This window comes from Phocoena sinus, chromosome 20 (genome assembly GCF_008692025.1).
Source record: "Phocoena sinus isolate mPhoSin1 chromosome 20, mPhoSin1.pri, whole genome shotgun sequence".
NCBI lineage: Eukaryota > Metazoa > Chordata > Mammalia > Artiodactyla > Phocoenidae > Phocoena > Phocoena sinus.
Window position 1 is genome coordinate 41,849,991 of NC_045782.1, and position 20,266 is coordinate 41,870,256.

General features: G+C 40.1%; 2 protein-coding genes across 7 annotated transcripts in view; both read right to left on the minus strand.

Annotated features, from left to right (window-relative positions):
* LOC116745560 (RAD52 motif-containing protein 1-like) overlaps window positions 1-20,266 on the minus strand; it is a 44,778-nt gene that overhangs the window by 20,936 nt on the left and 3,576 nt on the right. For 3 of the 6 annotated variants that reach the window (XM_032616371.1, XM_032616370.1, XM_032616369.1), the window contains exons 1-3: window positions 11,954-12,886; window positions 9,494-9,565; window positions 2,808-2,879 (exon numbers count right to left, since the gene is read on the minus strand). In XM_032616371.1, coding sequence (XP_032472262.1) covers window positions 2,808-2,879; window positions 9,494-9,565; window positions 11,954-12,777 — 968 coding nt within the window. In that variant the 5' untranslated portion in view covers window positions 12,778-12,886. Of the gene's footprint in view, window positions 1-2,807; window positions 2,880-9,493; window positions 9,566-11,953; window positions 12,887-14,243; window positions 14,418-14,931; window positions 14,946-16,128; window positions 16,219-18,393; window positions 18,493-19,447; window positions 19,617-19,991; window positions 20,115-20,266 lie in introns of those variants that run through there. The other 3 variants (XM_032616374.1, XM_032616372.1, XM_032616373.1) reach the window with 3 other exon arrangements.
* On the minus strand, window positions 12,823-14,153 carry LRRC37A2 (leucine rich repeat containing 37 member A2). The gene has a single exon (XM_032616375.1). The coding sequence runs from the start codon at window positions 13,926-13,928 to the stop codon at window positions 12,960-12,962; it is 969 nt and encodes a 322-aa protein (XP_032472266.1). The 5' UTR covers window positions 13,929-14,153; the 3' UTR covers window positions 12,823-12,959.

The following is a 20,266-nucleotide window of genomic DNA, read 5'->3' on the forward strand; positions in this document are numbered from 1 at the left end:
AAGGAAGTTACTCCTCTCATTAATATGTAACTTTAATTCAGTATTACACTTTCTATCATATTGACTTTTATTTGAAAATACCTACTCTTGACTATAGCTGACTGTCTTATTTCCATTGATTCCAGCTTAGTCTCTCATTTCACCTGGATGGGTGAAATAACTGTCTTCTGACTGGTGTTTCCATCTCTTCACTCTCCGTTTCTAAGCCATCCTCCACGCGATCCCCAGATTAACTCTCCGGAAGTTGTTCTCAAATACCAGCATCACTTGTGAACTTATTGAAGATACAAATACTCAGCCCTACTGGGGACCTCTTGAATCAGTAACTATGGAGGTGGAGCTTGTGTTTTCACAAGCCTTCCCAGTGGTTGGTTCTGTTGCAGGCTAAAGCTTGCCCTAAAGCCCTGCTGTGGTACCATGGTAGCTTGGCATATTATCCTTGGCTTGGCCTCCAAAGCCCTAGATGATCTGGCTCTACTCTCCTACTCTTCCCACTTGTACTCTACAGGTACTCAGAGTATTTTTCCTGTGCTTTGCCTTTCTCCCACTCTCCTTCTGCAAGATTACTCTTCCCAAGATGTCTGTCAGTGATACCCAATGGCCCTTCGAGGTCCCATTTAAACAGCATTGCTCTAGTAACATCTTCCCTGATCCAATTTGAAGTCTTCTTTCCCTCTTTTGTGCTCCAATACCAACTTATAGCTCTCATTGCCCATATTCATTTCTTTCTTTAAATATAGCTATTTTTGCAACCCATTTCCTCTGAGTATAAACTCCTTCAAAGTATGGACTAGATACTGCTTATGTGCATCGTCTATCATGTTTAAAGCCAACGCGTGGACATAAAGCAAACTCAAATATTTATAAAATCAAAATATAGCTGGAGAGTGGACAGAAGGAGGAAATGACTGTTTTAAAAGAAATGTAGTTTTATTACTTCATGGTGCCTCCACAGCACTTCGTCATTATGGTTTGAGCTTATATGTTTATTTTCCCTGTGAGATCATGAGCTGCTAAAAGGAAACCTGTCTTACCCGTCGTCGTGTTTACAACACTAGGCATAGTGCTTATTAGCATATTCATTTTTCGCTTTTTTATTGATTGGCATTTTTTTTTAAGAATGAGAATTCTTATGCTAACGTGAAATAATCAGATTATAAAGTATTTCATAGTACAAGTAATGAAGGGCCTAGTCCACTGAGCATTTATCTTATTTGTTTTTCTTCAAACTATGTTTGTAAGGTTTGGAGCCCAGATGGCAGAGAAGAGATTAATATAAAGGTGATTGTCCCTTGAGGCTTGGAAGCTTTGATAATTAAAAGAACTATTTTTAGGGTCATGTGAGGCTCTTTATACCCACTTCCCTTAAGCCTTTTATATTTGCAAGAAGAATCTATTTGCTAAAGAGGATCATTAATTGGCTTAATAAGGATTAATGACATACACAGCTTTGAATGTCATGGACAAAGGACAAAAACTGAGCTTTTATAGCAAAAAACACTGTTATCTCCTTATCGCTAAATAAAAAGAAACACTAGGCAAGCATTTCCTCTTTGATAAAGAAGCTGGAGAGGGAATTCCCTGGCTGTCCAGGGGTTAGGACTCGGCGCTTCCACTGCTGGGGACCTGGGCTCAATCCCTAGTCCAGGAACTAAGATCTCACAAATCCTGTGGTGTGGCCCAAAAACCAAAACAAACAAACAAAAAACAAGAAAACAAAAGGCTGGAGAGATTTTTGTTAGGGGCATTATTGATATGCTGATTTACTGTAAACATTTCTAAATATACCACTTAACCATCATCTTAAACATTCTTAATATTGGCATCACAATTCCTGCATTGAAATCCTCAACAACAGCTTGTTCTTTTGGTAACTTAATATGTTCTCAACAAACACATTCTTTTTTTAAGATTTCTTTTTTTTTGATGTGGACCATTTTAAAAGTCTTTATTGAATTTGTTACAATATTGCTTCTTTTTTTTTATGTTTTGGTTTTGTGGCCATGAGGCATGTGGGATCTTAGCTCCCTGATCAGGGATAGAACCTGCACCCCCTGCATTGGAAGGCAAAGTCTTAACCACTGGACCACCAGGGAAGTCCCTTGACAGTACTGTTTCTATAATTCATCTGCATAAATATTTAATAGTTAAATGTTAATTCAAATTAGATTAAATTATCAAAGTTATGAGTTAATGGCATTCATACGAATGTAAGGGGTCTATGTTTTCGTGTCCTGTAGGTGACAATTTGAGGTTAATTTTAATTCCTCTCACGTCACTATCCCACTTTTTCAAACCTTTGCTGTAAAGGCCAGATAAGTAAATATTTTAGGCTTTGCAGGCCACATACAGTCTCTGTCACTTATTTTTCTTCGTTTCTTTTTTTTCTCATTTACAGCCCTTTCAAAATCACTTTTGACTTATGGGCTGTATAAAAACGGACTGTGGGCCACATTTGATCCATAGGTCATAAACAGAATATAAATACAGATGGAGAGGATTATATAACAATGTTTATATAACAATGTTTATATGGGAGTCTATAATTGCTCAGACCTCATTACCACTTTTCCTCTACAACTAAAGGGTATTTTTCTATCTATACCTTGCCTATATAATTAAAAAATTAAAAATGAATCGGAGATATTTAGGGCTAGTGATGGGCTGGGGCCCTACACAGACTTACAGAGCTGTAGAAGTTTATTGCTAGAAGAAATTGAAGAGATTATCTAACTTGAACCCCTTAATTACTTTATAGATAATCTACTTTATAGATAAGAACTCATAAATAAATATGATTAACTTACAAATATCGGAGGGATAGCAAGCCTTCAAAAGAGTCTTTATGTAATTCAGTCAAATAATTTTCACTGAGATTTCTGAAAAATGAAAAGGTTATTTCTGGATCAAAATGCAAAATAACTACAACTATATATTACATAGGACTAACTCCTATATGGGAAGGAAAGCTGGGTAATGGTGCCACCTAAACAAGCTAATTCTTATTTAATTTAGGGATGGTGATTTCTGCTCTGTTTTCATTTATACCTTCTTTTCACGTCCTCCTTTGTGTCCATCTCTCTCCATCACGCATGTGTGCCTGCGCGCGCACACACACACACACACCACCCACTCTTCCCACCAAATCATATAGTTAATGCCTACTGTCTAGATCACGAAGTCTCTGTTAGAACCCAGCTCTGGGTGGCACCAACGTTGCAGAGCTGCCCTTCCCTCCTCTCTTTCCCCAAACCTTAATGGGAAGTCCCACACAGAACTGTATCAGGGCAAATGAAGCCATCTGACTTTTTCCCCCATTAAAATTTTTTGAAAACTAATATGTGCATAAAATATACATAACTGTTCAATAATTCAATTGAACAACTGTTCAACTGTTTAATAATTACAAAACAGATCCCCACGTTAACACCATTCATGTCAAGAAAGAATCCTGCCAGCATCCCAGAAGCCCCCCGTGTGCCCTTTTCCAGTCACAACCCTCTCTCTGACTTCCTAGAGGTAACCACTATCCTGACTTTAAGAATAATTTCCTTGCTTTTTAAATGTAGTTTTGCCTTTTCTCTATCAGCCATAAACAACACAGTTAAGTCTTGCTTGTTCTTGAACTTTATATAAGTGGAATCATATTATATGTATTATTTGCCACATTGCTTCTTTCATTCAACATTATTTTGTAAAATTAGTTCATTTTTGCCTGTAGTATGTAGTGTTGCATGTCCAACTACATGAGGCTTCTGAGTATCTGAAAGTGGCTAATGTGACTAAGGAGTTCAATTTTTAATTTAATTAACTTTAATTATTCTAAAATTAAAAAAACTGATACTCAATGTAATTATTGGAAAATGTTTATGTTAGCAACAATTTGCATATGTGATATTACTTTTTCGAGTGTAAATTTTATGAAATATAAATACCAATCAAGTATTTGTAATAAAATTTAGAAACCAAATTGTGATTTCAAAGAGTTAGTATGGGAAAGAAATGTAGATTCTCTCATTAATTTTTATACTGAGACATGTAGATATGATATTACTTTGGATATTTTTAAGTACTTAGTATGGAAACAACATAGAATATATTATTAATCATGTATAAAATGAGTACATGTTAAAATGATAATATTTTGGATATAAGGGTTAAGTAAAAGATATTAACATTTACTTCATCTGTTTCATTTTACCTTTATTTGTAAGTGGCTATCAGAAAACTTAAGATTACTTATGTGGCTTCTTGCGTTATGTTTCTGATGAAGTGTATGACTTCTAAGTATGATTATACCACACTTTATTCATTCAACTGTTGGTGTAGACTGAGATTTTTCTAGTTTTTATTTATTAAAAACAGTACTGCTTTGAACATTCTTGTATTTGTATCCTGATACATATTTGTCTGAGTTTGTCTTGGATGTATTAGGGATACAAAATTGTTTCCTAAGAAGTTGTGCTATTTCAAGCTGGCAGGTCGAAACATGTCAGGTCTCCACCCCTTCAACTTCCACCAAAATCGCTAAGAATGATACAAAAGATATAACATAAAATTCACAACCTTAGCTCAATGTGTGGGAGCAGCTCCACAAATGCCCCCCTACCAGAAACGGCCCGGAGCTACCTACAGGGTGATCAGTTGGAATAGTGTGGTAGGGGCAGCCTACAGCACACATCAACCCCACATCTTCCCTCCTTGATCCAGGAAGCAAAGGGTGTCTTCCTCTAGGCAGGAGCAATTGGTGTTAGCAAGGGGGCAAGGTCCCAGAACCCTGCTAGCCACCAGAAGGCACCTTCCACCTCGGCCTTATTCTCAGGGGAACCCATTGGGAGTAATAACCCCCAACAGCTCGTTTCACTTCTCCCCTAAAGCTGGGAAACAAACCAGTAGAATCTCAACTTACAAAGATGAATTACACTCAGGAATGACCAAACAATGTGACAAAGCCAACTCCATTAAGGACAGAAAACAAACAAAAGAGCTTAGAGCCAATGAATCAGAGCTAACGAAGCACAAGAGAACCATAGAACAGCACAATTATTACCCTCAGACAGATGTAAGCAGATAGTGCCTCCATTAATCAACTCAGGAATATACGAATGAAAAGTGTTCGCAATAATTAAAGAAAACTCAGTATATGAGCAGCAGAAATGACAGTTAAAGAATAAATTAGGAAACTGAGAGATCCAGCCAATGACTTCTCAAGAATGCAGGACGAAGGGAGCAGGAAGGATTCACAGTCAAGCCTGACCCCTGGGTCTGCCCGAGGAATGTTAAGCACTTTGCTTCCCCTGGTCTCACACTGAAGACTAGGAACATGCTGCGGTGAGGAGGGGGTGGTGTTTTGCGCCAGTTTCTTATATCTGGTAAGCAGGAAGGCACATAGCCTGTATCCCAAGAGTGGAGTGAGGGAATGGTAGAGAGAGAGCCAGTACGGAAGAAACTCTATAAGATGTCAAAGGTAGGTTCTCTTGCCTGGAAGAATTCCCTTCCTTGCAGGTGATATTAAGAGTGGTACATCCTTCAGGAGCCTTGGGGATCTGAACACAGGCTATGTTGCCTTGTGAAACTATTTCCACTGAATTCTGCATTTAAAACGTTCTGCTTTTCACTCACAGTGTCTCTTGGTCACATATTTATATTAATTCCATCTCATAGCTTAATTCCAGCTCATAAATTAATTCTTTACTCATAGCTTATGTGAATTAAAATATTACTACCTGGAAGCTCTGCAACTCAGTTATTAAGGTGGTTCATATTACAGAGAATATAGTCACACACATTTTTAAAAGATCACTAAAACAAAAACACAAAAGACTTCAATTCCCACAAAGAACTCTTGGAGCCCTGAGCATGATTCAAAGACCCTGACCTCAATTTGAAATTCACCATTTTAGGAGGAATCGCAGTGATTGTCAGAATACATGTTAGGGGGAATGGTCAACAGATGGTGCTAAGATTGATTGTTTTCTCACCTCTAAGTCGTGGTTTCATATTTCCATGGAAATGATTCAGAAAGAAAAAAACCAAATCAATATGTCCAATGACGTGTATGGTAACCCTTTTCATACCATCAAAGGTAGGAGAAAACTCTACCTCCCCATATCGCGTAACAAAACTGTATGTATATACCATAAATGATATACAAACGTTACAGGAAATGATGGTATATGAAAAAAAGCTGCACAAAAGTGGAACTCATATATACTAATTATAACTTTGAAAGTTGACAAGGATTCAGTAAGTACTGCAAAGAGATGGGGCCGATCCTCAACTCTTTATGGCACTGTCTTCTCTGATTGGCTGATGCCCATATCAGACTGGTTGGAGTTTGAATATCATGGTAGGACAGGGCGTAACCAAACAGTATGTATTTCAAATTAATAGGGTTTCTTTCTGTGAAGTTGTTTGGATGACAGGATGGTAGAAATTTTTAAAATAACAACGGTAAATTCAGCCTAGAAGTAAAGTTTAGACTGAGAATGAGTCAGTCACCAAAAAATTACCCAAAAAGGGGCTTCCAATAAGCAATAACTGAATAACTGAAATAAAATACATTAATCTGTAGAACTTCAAATATACATTTTGACTGAAGAAAAAAATTTTAAACTATGGGGAATCAGAGTTAAAGCCAGATCTAAAACTTTCTCACACCATGAATATATCAAAACCAGGCATGAAGTTAACATTTAAGAAAGATCCATGTCTAACTTCTGACCAGGGTTCAGGTCTAAGGCAATCTTCTGAATTTCACATTCATTCTTGATTCTGTATTATTGACAATTATCCTTCTCTCCACCTCTGAAACTTCTAGGAAATTGAGAGGGCTCAGGGTTTGTTTGTTTCACTGATTTAACTATATATATAATGCAAACAATAGGCCTTTCTGGAACTGATTTACTCTCCTTCCCCTGCTTTCTTTCTCTCCAAAGTACTTAGCAATGCTTGAAATTAGATCTATCTATTTATTACACTTATATACTGATTTCTATTTATTTGTAAACCCCCTGAGAACTGGGATACTTGGGCTGTTTCATTCTTGGGCCTGTAACCCTAGCATGTAAAACAGTTCGTGGCATATAGTACATACTCGAAAAATATTTATTGAATGAATTCAGAAAGTGACAAATTATCAACTATCAGATACTTTTATTTAAAACAAATTATCTATTTATCGTCACTCAGGAGGATAATTACAGGAAAAGAAATGTCTTTTTTCTCCCCTACATTTGTGACTCAATCTTTTGAGGCAAGAATCCTTTGAGAATTTCATAAAAGCAATGGTGTTTTTCCCTAAAAAACTGCACTTTCTTGAACACACGCAAAAGTGTGCATGCAATTTCGACTTGTGGATCATCCTTTTAGGGCAGAGGTCTGTGAATAGAGAGGACTGAATGCAGAGTGCCAAACTTGGATGGGAAATAAAAGTACATCTCAGTTTTCACAAATCTCTAACTAAAACCAGCACTTCCTTCCATTATGAATGTAGGCAACGAACCACAGTAGATCAGCAGTATAGTTAATTTGGTCCCCAATAGAAATCACAGGTCACTTCATATCACGTATATGCTGCAGATACCTCGAAATATCATTTATTCTCATCACTACCCTGGAGTTATAATATTTATTAGATCTACCACTATATCTTGTTATTTAAAGCATTAAGAGAAGCATATTTATTACTATTCACTAATTTTAAAAATATTCTGAAATATTGGTTTCCTTTGTTTTTCTATATATTTTGACTTACTATACATTTTAAAACATTATCCCAAGAACATAAGCTTCTGCAGCTTGCCAAAGAGTTATACACGGGGAAGCAGGAGGGAGGTTAAGAAATTCTGCTTTGGGGAACCACTGACCTCAAGTTAGGAACCTCTGCTTATAAGGTATAAACCTCAAGCTGACTTAGAAATCTTCAAACCTTACCAGACTCATGTTATAGTGTATCATCTCCGAAGCACATGCTTTTTAAAAATTAATTTTTAATTTGAATTTATCTTTTAAAAATATGTAATATATATTCACATCTCAAAATTCCAAAAATATGTAGCACACAATTCAAACTTTTTCTCTTACCTCTGTCCCTCAGTCTACCACCCCCCTCCACTCCCAGAGGAAATTAAGTTATCTATTTCTTGTGCCAAATGACTTTCATTTTTCTTACAAGATTGGGAAATAAAATCTCCAAGTTAGGTACTATCACGGGAAATATAAACTACATATAGTGTTTAGGAAATCTGTAAATTAAAAAAAGGGCTTGGTTCTAGCATTTTTTTCATTTCCAATAAGATATCAGACTAAGGGGGCATCTCTTTAAGGGTGGTCATAATACCAGTTTTTAGATTGACTGTTATGTCTTTTATTATTAATTCAGAAGTCATTTATGACGTCTATTCAAGTTGAACTAAGGATATGACCACAGACTGTCATGAAAATTACTTGGAATGTTTGTTTTCCAAAATAACTTACGTATCTAAACTGACTTTTTCTACAAATCAATAAAAAAATAGTAACAGAAAAATGGGCAAAGGACAGACAATTCAAGGATAAAATACAAATGTTCAGTAAACATATAAACATATTTAATTTCACAAATAATAAGAAAATTCAAATTCAGACGGGACCCCTTTTATTCATCTGTCAGATTAGCAAAAAAAAAAAAAAAAGTGAGAATCTCCAGTGGTGGAAGGGTGTGGGGAAATGAATGTCATCACAGCATGGTGACTGCAGGGTAAGCTGGCACAACTTTTTTGAGGGCAAATAAAATTTTATATCTAAATAGTCTTCACCCCAACAATCCCATTTCTAGATAACTATTCTATAGAAATAAACGACCAGGCTCACAAAAATGCACGTGCAAGGATATTCATTGCAGCAATGCAAGTAATAAGAAAACTGGTCATAATCTAAACATCCTTCAATAGGGGCATTATTAAACTGTAACACATTCATACTATGGAATACTAGGCAGGAGTTTAAAGGAATGGGGTAACCCTCTATGTACTGGGAAGGAAAGAAATCTAAGACATATCATGAAATGAAGGAATCAAATTTCAGGATGTTAATTATGTAAAAAATGATAAGAAAAACACACAAACCTCTTTTGCTATCTGTAAATATGTATGTACTCAAACGTATGGAAAAGATCTGGAAGGATTAATACTAAACTCAAAGTAGTGGGTGCGGGATTAGGGCAAAAGGAGGGTTTTCACTATACCTCTTATTTCACTGTTATATATTGAGAATACAGTCATGTATTACTTGTATAATGGAAAATAAGTTTAAATTGTCTCTTACTGATTTTCAAGAGGTCCTGCCAAATTTAATTTTTTATATAAACACAGAATTTCAATCATTAGGTTGCTTTGGGATATGGAAGGGGAAGTACCTTTGCTCACAGGTATTGACCTCAAAATTCTGGACCAAGAAGGATCTTACAATGCAGTTAGCTTTTTGTATTCACATTTGGGAAGAGTATACTCACAGCTTCTCAGCCCAGCGGTATGCCTTCCATATACTTTCATCAAGGTAAGAAATAGAGTTTCCTTGGAAATTTCTGTGAAGAAACACAGTTCATATGCTTGAATAGGTAGGAAAAGAATGTAGAGAATAAGGAAAAGAATCAAGGCCACCATGTAGGGAATATTCAAATGCAGAAAAGACCAGCTTTTCAATTCCCACAGCTGCCCAGCTTCCCAGTGTGCACAAGTAATAAAAACATGCTGTGAGGCCACTGGCACAAACAATGAGGCATCCCCTCAGAACCTGAACTTCCTGTCTGTCCAAATTCTTGGATACATAATGCCAATTACTTTTTTTCCAAAATCACTTATGTGTCTAAAATGACTCCTACAAATCAATGAGAAAAATGGCAAACATTTATCAATATCAGGAAATAAATATTGAGAAATCCTATGGCAGGCAACACCAAAGCTTTGGCTCAGTGCCCTCAGAATCTCTCCAGGTGTTAGAAGGATACAGGCAATTAGAAATTAGAGGGACTAATACGAAAATATCTCTTAAACATATTGCGTAGGGAAAAGCACAAGTCACTGAACAAGGAGTAAAGTTATTACCTCATTAGGGGAACAAAATGCAAAGGAAAGAGATCGGAAGGAAGGACACACATCAAAACAGTAACAGGAGTTACCTTATTGGTGGTAGGGAAGGTGGGGTGCAATTTTCACATTTTATCCGATATACTTCTGTGACATTTCTTTTTTTAAACAGTGAGAATGTATCCATGAATCAGACGTGTTTAAAAGAAGCTGTTAAATGCCTGAGGTTCAGTTTGAACCACTAACTCAGTGGATGACTGAATCTTTAGCTTTAGCTTTGTCCTCTTCCCTCAGCAACAATGGAACTATTCAGTTTATATGCACATTTTTCACGGGAGTCAGAAATAAGTCAAAACGGATACCTGTCTGCCCATCTGCCTGAGGGACATTTCCACTCAAACAGAGCCTTCTAGTTGCTTTATGCTCACCAATAAAAGATGCCTAAGACTGAACTCATCTCCCTCAAACTGACTCTGCTTCCCAACTGCTGTATTTCCACCTGTTATACCACCATCATTCTGCCCATCAACACATGTGATTTTTCTCTTTCCTGTACTACAATCCCCCAACTCTAGTCAATTACTACATCTTGTCAGGTTTTCCTCTGTAATACTCTCAGGATTTTCTTTCTACTTCCATCACAACCACTCTAATTCGACCCCTTCTCACTTTACTCCTAGATTTTGCTAAAGCATTCTATTTGGTCTCCCTGAACCAAGCTTTCCTCTCTAGGTCACTCCACATATGAAATCTAAAATCAGCCTCTTGGTTTAATCATTTGTCTCTCTTGCTTGAATACTTGCAGTGGCTCCCCATATCTCACAGCATAACTTTCAAACCCCCATTGCCGATAGTCAAGATATTTTATAATCCCATCTTTCATTGTTGCCTAACCCAATTCTTTACAGCCAGACTAATCTACTAAATTCTGATCATCCCTGCAGTCACACCTTTGCCTAGACTGTACTGCCTATTATTTTTCCGACAAATCACAGCCAATCTTGAAGTCCCAGCTAAAGATTTAGCTTATCCATGCAGCCTTCTGTGACCTCCACACCCCTGTGATTACAGGTTCTGGTGAATTACAGCACGTATCTGTATTTCTCTTAATACTTAATTATATATTACCTCCCTTTTAAGGCATATCCCCTTTCTTCCCACTTGTCATTGTCATGTTCTGGAGACAATGACATATACTTCTGTGGCTCCCACAGTACTTAGCCCTGGGTTGGGCACAAAATGGGTGCTACATATAGAAAGCCAGGGGACAAAGATGAGTTCTAGATATAACTGAGGGATTGAATAATAATAATAGCTAACACTAAAATATACGCTAGGCACTGATAGAAGAGCTTCACCAATATTAACTCATCTAAATCTCCCAATGAGATGGGAGTCACTGGGAGATTTAGCAGCCATAGGAGTCATCCTATGAGATGATGACTACCATAATCCCCATTTTACAGATGAGGAAATTGAGTCATAAAGCTAATAAATGACAGACCTGAGTTCAAACCCAGGTAGTCTGGCTCTGGAATCTCTACTCTTAACCACATTGTTGTATTACCACCAAAGAGATGGGGAGAGGGACAAGCTGCTGTAAAGAGGATGGAGTAAAGATGGGAGAAGAGTAGATGTTAAGGAATTAAATAATGGGGTAAAAAATGGAGAAGGAAAAAATAAGGACAATTAAATGTAAAAGACTGGAGGAGAGGGAAAAATAGTTAAGAAGGAGGATGAAGATAAGGAATCATTGACAAACAAAAGGTAGAAACAGAAAGTCAGTCAATGTGGATTGGGGAGATAAGGAGGACCCAGGAAGACCTGAAGAAAGGCTGCATTGTCAGGCAGGATGCAGAGAACAAATGAGGAAAGGGGATTCTTACAGGATGGTGAAGGTGCCGTTGTAGGCGTTAGGCTCTGGCTCAGGCACTCTGTGGAGCTTCTGCTTTGGGCTGAGACCAACACATGACAGCGTCTCATTTTTGCAGGTACAGAGCTCACATATGCTGATGTTTGTGGTGGCATTCTGCCCTGGCTGCTTCTTTTCTGGGGTATATTGTACACCAGGAAGACCTGTGGATACTGAATACTGAGTCGAAGGAAAAAGAACCGTCTCAGATGGCCTTGGTTGCTGAGATATGTTAACTCCCAGGTCCACAGGTGAAACTGTGACTTGAGACAGGTTTGGTTGTGCAAGTGTCACCTCAGGGTGTTTTGGAGGGGGAGCTGTAGTCTGCTGCCGGGCTGTAGAATGTTCAGACTCTGTAGTAGGTTCTGGAGTTGTGGTAAGCTCCAGGTTCAGAGGTTTAACTGTGATACTGGGTGATGTTGGAGGCTCAGTGTGATCCTGATCCAGTGTTGGAACTATTCGATTATGATATACTGGAGGCTGAGCTACAAAAACCTCCTTAGGTGGTTCTGCAGGCTGGGTTAAGGTCTCCTGCATGACTGGAGAAGGTTCACCCTCCTTAGTGGGTTCTGGCCTTCTGGTCAGTCCAAGGTCCAATGGTTGAATTGTGACCTCAATCAAAGTTGGGTGGTGAGCCTGAACTTGCTCTGGATTTAGAAATGTCACCTTGGGGTATGGTGGTTGAATTGGGGCTCCTTGGTGAACTGGAAAAAGTTCAACATTTTCAGAGGGGACTGGATGCTCATCTGAAAATTCCTGCCAGGCTGACAAAGGTTCCAACTGCTCAGAGGACACCATAGACTGAGCCGAGGTTTCTTGTTGGAGTGGAGAAGTTTCAACCTCATTAGTGAACGCTGGAGTTACGATAAGTGCAAGACCCACAGGTTTAACAGTGACATCGGGCCGCTGCAGAAGCTGAGCTTGATCCTGACCTAGAGGAGAAACTGTTGGCACATGATGCTCTGGAGAGAAAACTACAGTCACATTAGAGAGCCCTGGAGACTGAGCTGGAGAGGATTCCACCTCGCCAGGAGGCTCTGGAGGCTGAGCTGTGGCTTCCTGCTGAGGTGGAGAAGGTACAACCTCAGGAGCCTGTGGATGCTGATCTGGAGTCTCCTGCTGGCTGTGGCAGGTGTAAATTCTTCTCCAGGATGCTCTGGATACTCAGCTGGGGGCTCCTCTTGTACTGAAGGTTTATTATGTGTACCGGCTTCTGGAGATTGGGCTGGAGCCTCCTGTTGAACTGGCAAAGGTTCAACCTCCTCAGGTGGCTCTGAAGGCAGCGTGGGGGCCTCATGCTGGGTTGTAGAAAATTCTGCATTAGTAAGGGGCCCTGAGGGCTGAGCTGAAGGCTTGCGCTGATTTGGAGAAGGGCCCACCTCTGGAGTGGCTTCTTTTGTTATGGTAAGCTCCACATATGCAGGTTTGACAGCAACACCGGATAAGTTTGACTGCTGACCTTGAGGGTGACTTGGAGGTGAAACTGTCATTTCATGATGCTCTGGAGGTTGAGCTGGCTGTTCCTGTTGGGTTGGCGAAGGTTCCACCTCCCCTGAACAAGGCCCTGTAGGCAGCTCTCCAACAGAACCCATGTCCGGGTGTGGAGCCTCAGTCTCAGTCAACTCCTGATGAGGCGGGGCCAACATCTCGACTGGAGACCAGGACGTCAAGTAATTAAAGGCCCTGGCTTCTGCCAGGGGTGTAAGGGCATGGGGCAATTTGGGAGGGGGGTCTGAGGCATATGAAGACCAAGCCTCTGTCAGCCGCGGGGGGTTGGGGGTCACCTGGACGGGGCCCAGAGCCCACTGCGGAGGCTGAACTGCCTGGACTTGAAGCCACAGTTGTAGCCACGTGAGGAAGAGCCGTGGCAACCAAAGGCGCAGCCGGGACATAACGTGCGGCGGCTCCCAGGCACAGTGACCCAGGCCAGTGAGGAGCCGGAGCCACATCCTGTGTCCGAGCTGAACCGCTATGCCAGCGCCGACAAGAGCGCTCAGGTTAGCAACCGCGCGCCCCTCCCCCGCCTAATGTTCCACCCGTTATTTATGACATCTTTAGTTATGCCACCTTTATTAGGTTAGTGCGGAGATCCAATCCGCGCCACCAGAGTGGGCCTTTTGCCCAGAGTCCCCAGGGCCCAAGCCATCCTTCCCCTTGCAAAGGCGACAGTTACCTCCTGCCAGGCCCTCTTCCCAACCCCTCCCTGCCCTCCCTGGCCCCAAACAATGAGGCGGGATTTGGGCTGCAGACCCGAGTGGCCCCAAACTCCAGCAGCCCAGGGGTGGAGGGGGGTTGGGAAGGATGCAGAGCTTCCCGAGGAAACCACAGGACGTGGCATTCTGGGAAATTCAAAAGTGCTAATCCAGTTCTGGCAATTTGAACTCTTCCTCCTCAGAGCTGAAGTCTGAGAGACATTCTTCCTCCCTTTGGCCACACGGCTGACAAGAAAAGTAGCTGACCAGCAAAATGAGCACCAGTTGGGTGGCGGGAGGGGAACACACCTTACAATTATTCGAAAATGTTGCGTATATATGTCCATGCCACTCTCTCACTTTGTCACAGCAGCTCGGTGGTTTGTGACCACCTAGAGGGGTGGGATAGGGAGGGTGCAAGGGAGGGAGACGCAAGAGGGAAGAGATATGGGAACATATGTATATGTATAACTGATTTACTTTGTTATAAAACAGAAACTAACACACCATTGTAAAGCAAATATATTCCAATAAAGATGTTAAAAAAATAAAAAACAATAAAATAAAATGTTGCCATTTCCTCCAAACTCTCAGTATTCACGTCTCATTATTCATTCACCACTCTGTTATTAGGGGTTACCACTGAATCAGTGATGACTCCAGAACTTCTGTAGGAGGGGTTTGGGGCAGGTGAGCAATTCATTCTGGGAAGGAGAGTCTAAAACCAAGTGAATGGCCCTTTACATTAGAATGGGCAAACTTCCCACACCCCACCTTGTCTCAACAGAGCCATTAATCTAGAAAAAACTACAGTGTCACTTTTCAGAGGTCTACCCTGTGTGCACACATGGAGAAGACACTTAGAATGTTAAAGTCAGCATGTTAAGTAATTTTCTTGAACTACTGCAACTAGCACCCTATTTACTTTCTTCACAGGCCTTTTCATAATCTATTTGATTTTAGTCCTTTTTAATTGTCCGGTACACCTTTAACACCTAAACTCCAAGAGAGAAGGAGCTTCGTCTTATTTCCAGTGCCTAGCACATAATGGTTTCTAAATGGAACTGATTCCAAGATTGGCCTCATTTAGGAATGGATCTGTTGTTATAATCAGGTTTCCGAAATCTTTAGTATCAATACGGAATCCCTTCCTCTCACATTTCACAGGAAGCTAGACTTCTTAAAGCCCAAACATGGATACGTCTGAAGTTTCCTTGACTGATTTAAATTGAATTAAAATAATTATTTTGTACAGGAAAAACTTTCAAAATTTTTACATTTTACAGAACATAACCACCTTTTCTTTCTCTACTTTCTTCCCTTCAGAACAAACTTTGCAACATTGGGGTGAGTTAAATCATCAGAAATCTAGCCCCCAATTCAGCTCTCAATGACATGAAACACCTTTTTTGCTCCTTTTTAATAAAAATCCTATATGCAGTACATTAATGTTTTCTTTTAGAAATTACGTTGACAACTTAATCCCTAATTCGAGGCATTCATATAATTGGTTTACAGAAAGGTTCTTTGGCAAAATATTTAACACAAGATATATATGAGATGCTGAGAGCTGGGTAATATACCTTACTTGAAAGGCATGAATAGTTTTTAACACTATAGCATAATCACACTTAAGGCCATAGTTACTTTGTTCCCAAATCCTTGCAATTCTATTTGAGGGGAGTTCTAAAAGGCCTGTGTCTTCTCCTGTGTCCACAACTGTAGACGTACACTGATGGCCCTCAATCCTGCTCTCCAAACTTCAAATAAGGGGCCAGAGACAAGGCTCGGGACTTGGAAAAGTTCTAGAAATTCCCTGCCTCAAAAGCAGTTTCAGAGTTGCACCTTTTCCTAAGGATGACAGAGCTGAGTAGACATGCCAAAGTCTTCCAAATCCTGCTGGGTGTTTTGAATTATGGCTACACTGGCTGTGTACCCCTTGAGTTTTTATCTCCACATACTTGAATTAAATCCTGTAGTTCTTCTTCGGTTCTAGCATCTGTGGCCTCTTCACAGGGTCTATATGCCACAGCTACTTTACCACTTTCTGAAATAAAGTTAACAAGGATCAATTCACAAGGTTTCTTGTTCTAAAACTTCCTGTATACAATGGTAGCACCCATTAGACATTCTTTTGATTTCCAAAAGCAGAAAATAAGAGCATTTTCCTAGAAGTTCCCTCATCTGACACTTCTGTTTTTATCATAATTATTTGTGAAAAACTATATAACAAGTATCAACTTTGGTTCAAAAACCTTTATGATCTTAGAAATAAGAACTAAGGAATAATGACATAGGAATTAAAAGCTGTGGAAACAAAAATGTTCAATCACAATACAATGTAATAGGAAGGCATTAGGTGGGGGTCAAAGTGAGTTCAAACCTGGGATAGATACCACTGGACTATAATAGATACTTCATGTTAGAAGCAAGGCAAGTGCCTAGTCCTTGGGACCAAAATTCTACCAGATACAATGAACAAAGCTTTGGAGACAGAGACAGAGAGCATTTGAACACTCGACTGGCAGAACCTGGCCCATGTACCCTTTGGACAATACAGCTTTCCTCAAGGCAAGCTAAGCCACCAGGCTTTTTGGTCTAAGGAGTTTTGAGTACATATAAGGAGTACCTTGGCATATTAAGGACAAACAACCCAGACATTTAGTTTGGTTCTTAAAGGTTGTTACTCAGAGTTGACACCTGGTGGAGATTCAGCCTGATGACCAGGGAAGTCAAACTTCACTGGAAGGACTGCCAAGGCTGGAAGGCCAAGACCAATGCAGGGTCAACTCTTACAAGCAAATAAGCTCTCTGACAACTTAGCTAGGATTTCTCAGTCTCTAAGCCTGCAGGGCTGTGAAGCAAGGGAGCAATTCTGTTCCGGGAATCTACTAATCATAAAGTTTCCTTTGGGCACAGCCTGTGACATTCTCACTGCTGTATAACTCAATAGGGAACACAATCAACGCTATTCAGTAGCATGACCACTTTCAAGGCTCACAGAAACGTAGCCGATAATTATATAAGAATCATATTCACCCAATACATCAGAAATGAAAAATTAAACTGATTCCAAAAACATAATCTAATAAACTCTTCAACAAGAAAACAACAATGATAATAATAATAGTCCATATATTTTGTCTGCTTACTATGTTTCAGGCATAGTTCTAACCTTTTTACATTCATCATCTCATTTACTCTTACAATATCCCCCATTAGGTGGTAAGCTGAATTACTAACCATATTTGCAGATAAAGAAATTGCAGCTTTGGGCTTCCCTGGTGGCGCAGTGGTTGAGAATCTGCCTGCTAATGCAGGGGACACGGGTTCGAGCCCTGGTCTGGGAAGATCCCACGTGCCGCGGAGCAACTGGTTCCGTGAGCCACAACTACTGAGCCTGCACGTTTGGAGCCTGTGCTCCGCAACAAGAGAGGCCCCAATAGTGGCAGGCCCGTGCACCGCGATGAAGAGTGGCCCCTGCTTGCCACAACTAGAGAAAGTCCTCCCACAGAAATGAAGACCCAACACAGCCCAAGATAAATAAATAAATTTAAAAAAAAAGAAAGAAAGAAATTGCAGCTTAGAGATATTAAACACCTTCAAATTTCTCTGGCTAGAAAAACCTAAAATTGCAACAACAACAACAAAATCTAAGAGACAAAGTTAGGACTCAAACACAGGTGTGCAAGGCTTATACTCACTACACTATTCTGTACGATAAGCAAGCAATTGAGGAAGAACTGGATCAAACACTTTCTGTATGAACTGAGGCAAGTCCTTCTACGTCTAAACACTGGGGACAATAATATTCGCTGTCGTTTTTCTCATAAATGCCACAAAGAACAAATTTAAGACTGCTGCTGTGAAAGCATCTGGTGAATGAAAGAATAGGTAATATTTTAGATAACCATTATTTTCATCCAATTCACTTTTTTTTTTTTTTTTTTTTTGCAGTATGCGGGCCTCTCACTGTTGTGGCCTCTCTCGTTGCGGAGCACAGGCTCCGGACGCGCAGGCTCAGCAGCCATGGCTCACGGGCCCAGCCGCTCCGTGGCATGTGGGATCTTCCCAGACCGGGATACGAACCCGCGTCCCCTGCATCGGCAGGCGGACACTCAACCACCGCGCCACCAGGGAAGCCCCATCCAGTTAACTTTTCAAATAAGTTTATTTGCTCACTGAAACTGAAGTACTTCAAGGACAATCAGAAAGGTCTTACCTAAAACCACAATCAGCAGTTTCTGGAATGCATCTGTCATAGCCTTCTGAATAGCAAGCTTCTGGGTTACCTTCCTTTTCATAAGGAATGATAATGACCCTAAATCCAACCAAAACAGATGAATTTAAAATGCCTGTCTGAATAACTGATTTCTAGCTTATATGTTTAAAACTAAAAATGCATCTGTGATTCTTAGATCATTATCTTAGTGATTAGGGCAGGCACTACAGTGGGGTGCGGTTGAATATCTCTGCTGTAGGTATACCCTGGCTTGGCACATTTTTACTGCTCAGATCTATTCTGGAAGTTCCTAAAATACTCGATGGGAAGTGCAAACCAAGAACGTGGCACAAATCTCATATGACACACAGATTTCAAGTGGACAAGCTGAGGCTACACTGCTACAGACCCTGCTCTCCTGTGCGTGAAGGGCTGGATTCATACAGTGAGATAGATTTGGTGGTAGTGCAGATGATCTGGCCTCTCCTCAACCATCACCCACTCAGGTGGATGGTGGAGCCTCCTCCACTCCATTCGCTAACAGCCCTGCCTCTGACTTAAAACCCTAAGCCCAAGTGCCATGGACTCTAGGAAAAAACTCAGTACCAATCGGAATCCCCTTTCTAGGGATCTATATTTACTTTTTCTGCTCAGGCCCATCTATAGGAGGCAAAGGACTGAACATTTACACAAGAGTTTATTTCAATCTTTAGACAATGGTTTTGTTGGGATAACTGAACGCCAGAAGACATCTGTATTTGAAGGACTATTTTAGCACATAACAAATTATTAACCAAAAAAAAACCGAAAAACTAATTTTCCCTCCTCCTAAGCTTCTTGGCAGGCAGTCAGTTCTAAAATTCTAAAGTTTAAGGTGCTGTCAAGTATTGCCTAAGATAAAAACCTGTATTGTCGGGCAGAAAAATTCTGCCCAGGGCTTTAGTTGCTTAGAAAAGGTGATGATATATCTGAATAGTTGAGTTTCAGAAAGAAAGGAAAAAAGAGAAATCCCACTCCCTCACCTCCCCGTACACACACATACTGGAAAACAGACCTTCCTCCAACTTATCCAAAGGTTCCTCAGCCATGCCAACTCCAGGACTCCTGCACTCGTGGGAGGGCAACACCACCTCTACAGCACAGAAGAACTTGAGGCTTTGCTTCTGAAGTGGTGTCACAATATCTTCATTTTCCCTTTCTTCAAGGTTAGAAAGATCCTGAAGCTGTTAGGATTTTGAATTAAAGGCTAGACTTCAAAATATTCTGTTGTTAGAAATAAAAACTAAACTCCAGCAATCCCAGGTAATACTTTAAGTATGCTATAGCTTCAAAATCAAGTGAGACTTGCAAATGAATGACCAGATATGGTCAACTATTTTTTATTATATACCATACAAATACTGGAGAAAATTATGGACACCACCATCCAAGTCATTGAGATTATCACTAATTCTAGGTGGCAGGCCAAAGCTCAGATACTTCCATGTGGAAGCCTGTCACATCTCCTCCTCATAGCCCTGTTCTATTCTTCTCTCTAAAGTCTAGGAGTTCAATGTTGAAAGGAGTCTGGTTAGTCAAAGAAAGTCTACAGAGTTTACCTTGATGATCCTTTTTGACCACCCATTGAAACCAAAGTAGTAATTTGCCAATTCTTGGCATCTGGAGCTGTTTAGGGCAAGCGTATTATGTTGAACCGCCTTATGTCTGGTGCCGAGACGAACCTAAAGACATAAAAGACCTGAAAATATCACAACCCTATATAGAGACTTATTTTGGATATACCTGATATTTATCAATACCAATTTCATAGAGGGGCTGTGAAGATTAAGTAGCACATTTTAAGCAATGAGTTCACAGTGAGCCCTAAATAAAT

Coding starts and splice junctions, on each gene's coding strand:
- LRRC37A2 (XM_032616375.1), bottom strand. CDS start 13,928: ATGTGGCTCCGGCTCCTCACTGGCCTGGGTCACTGTGCCTGGGAGCCG.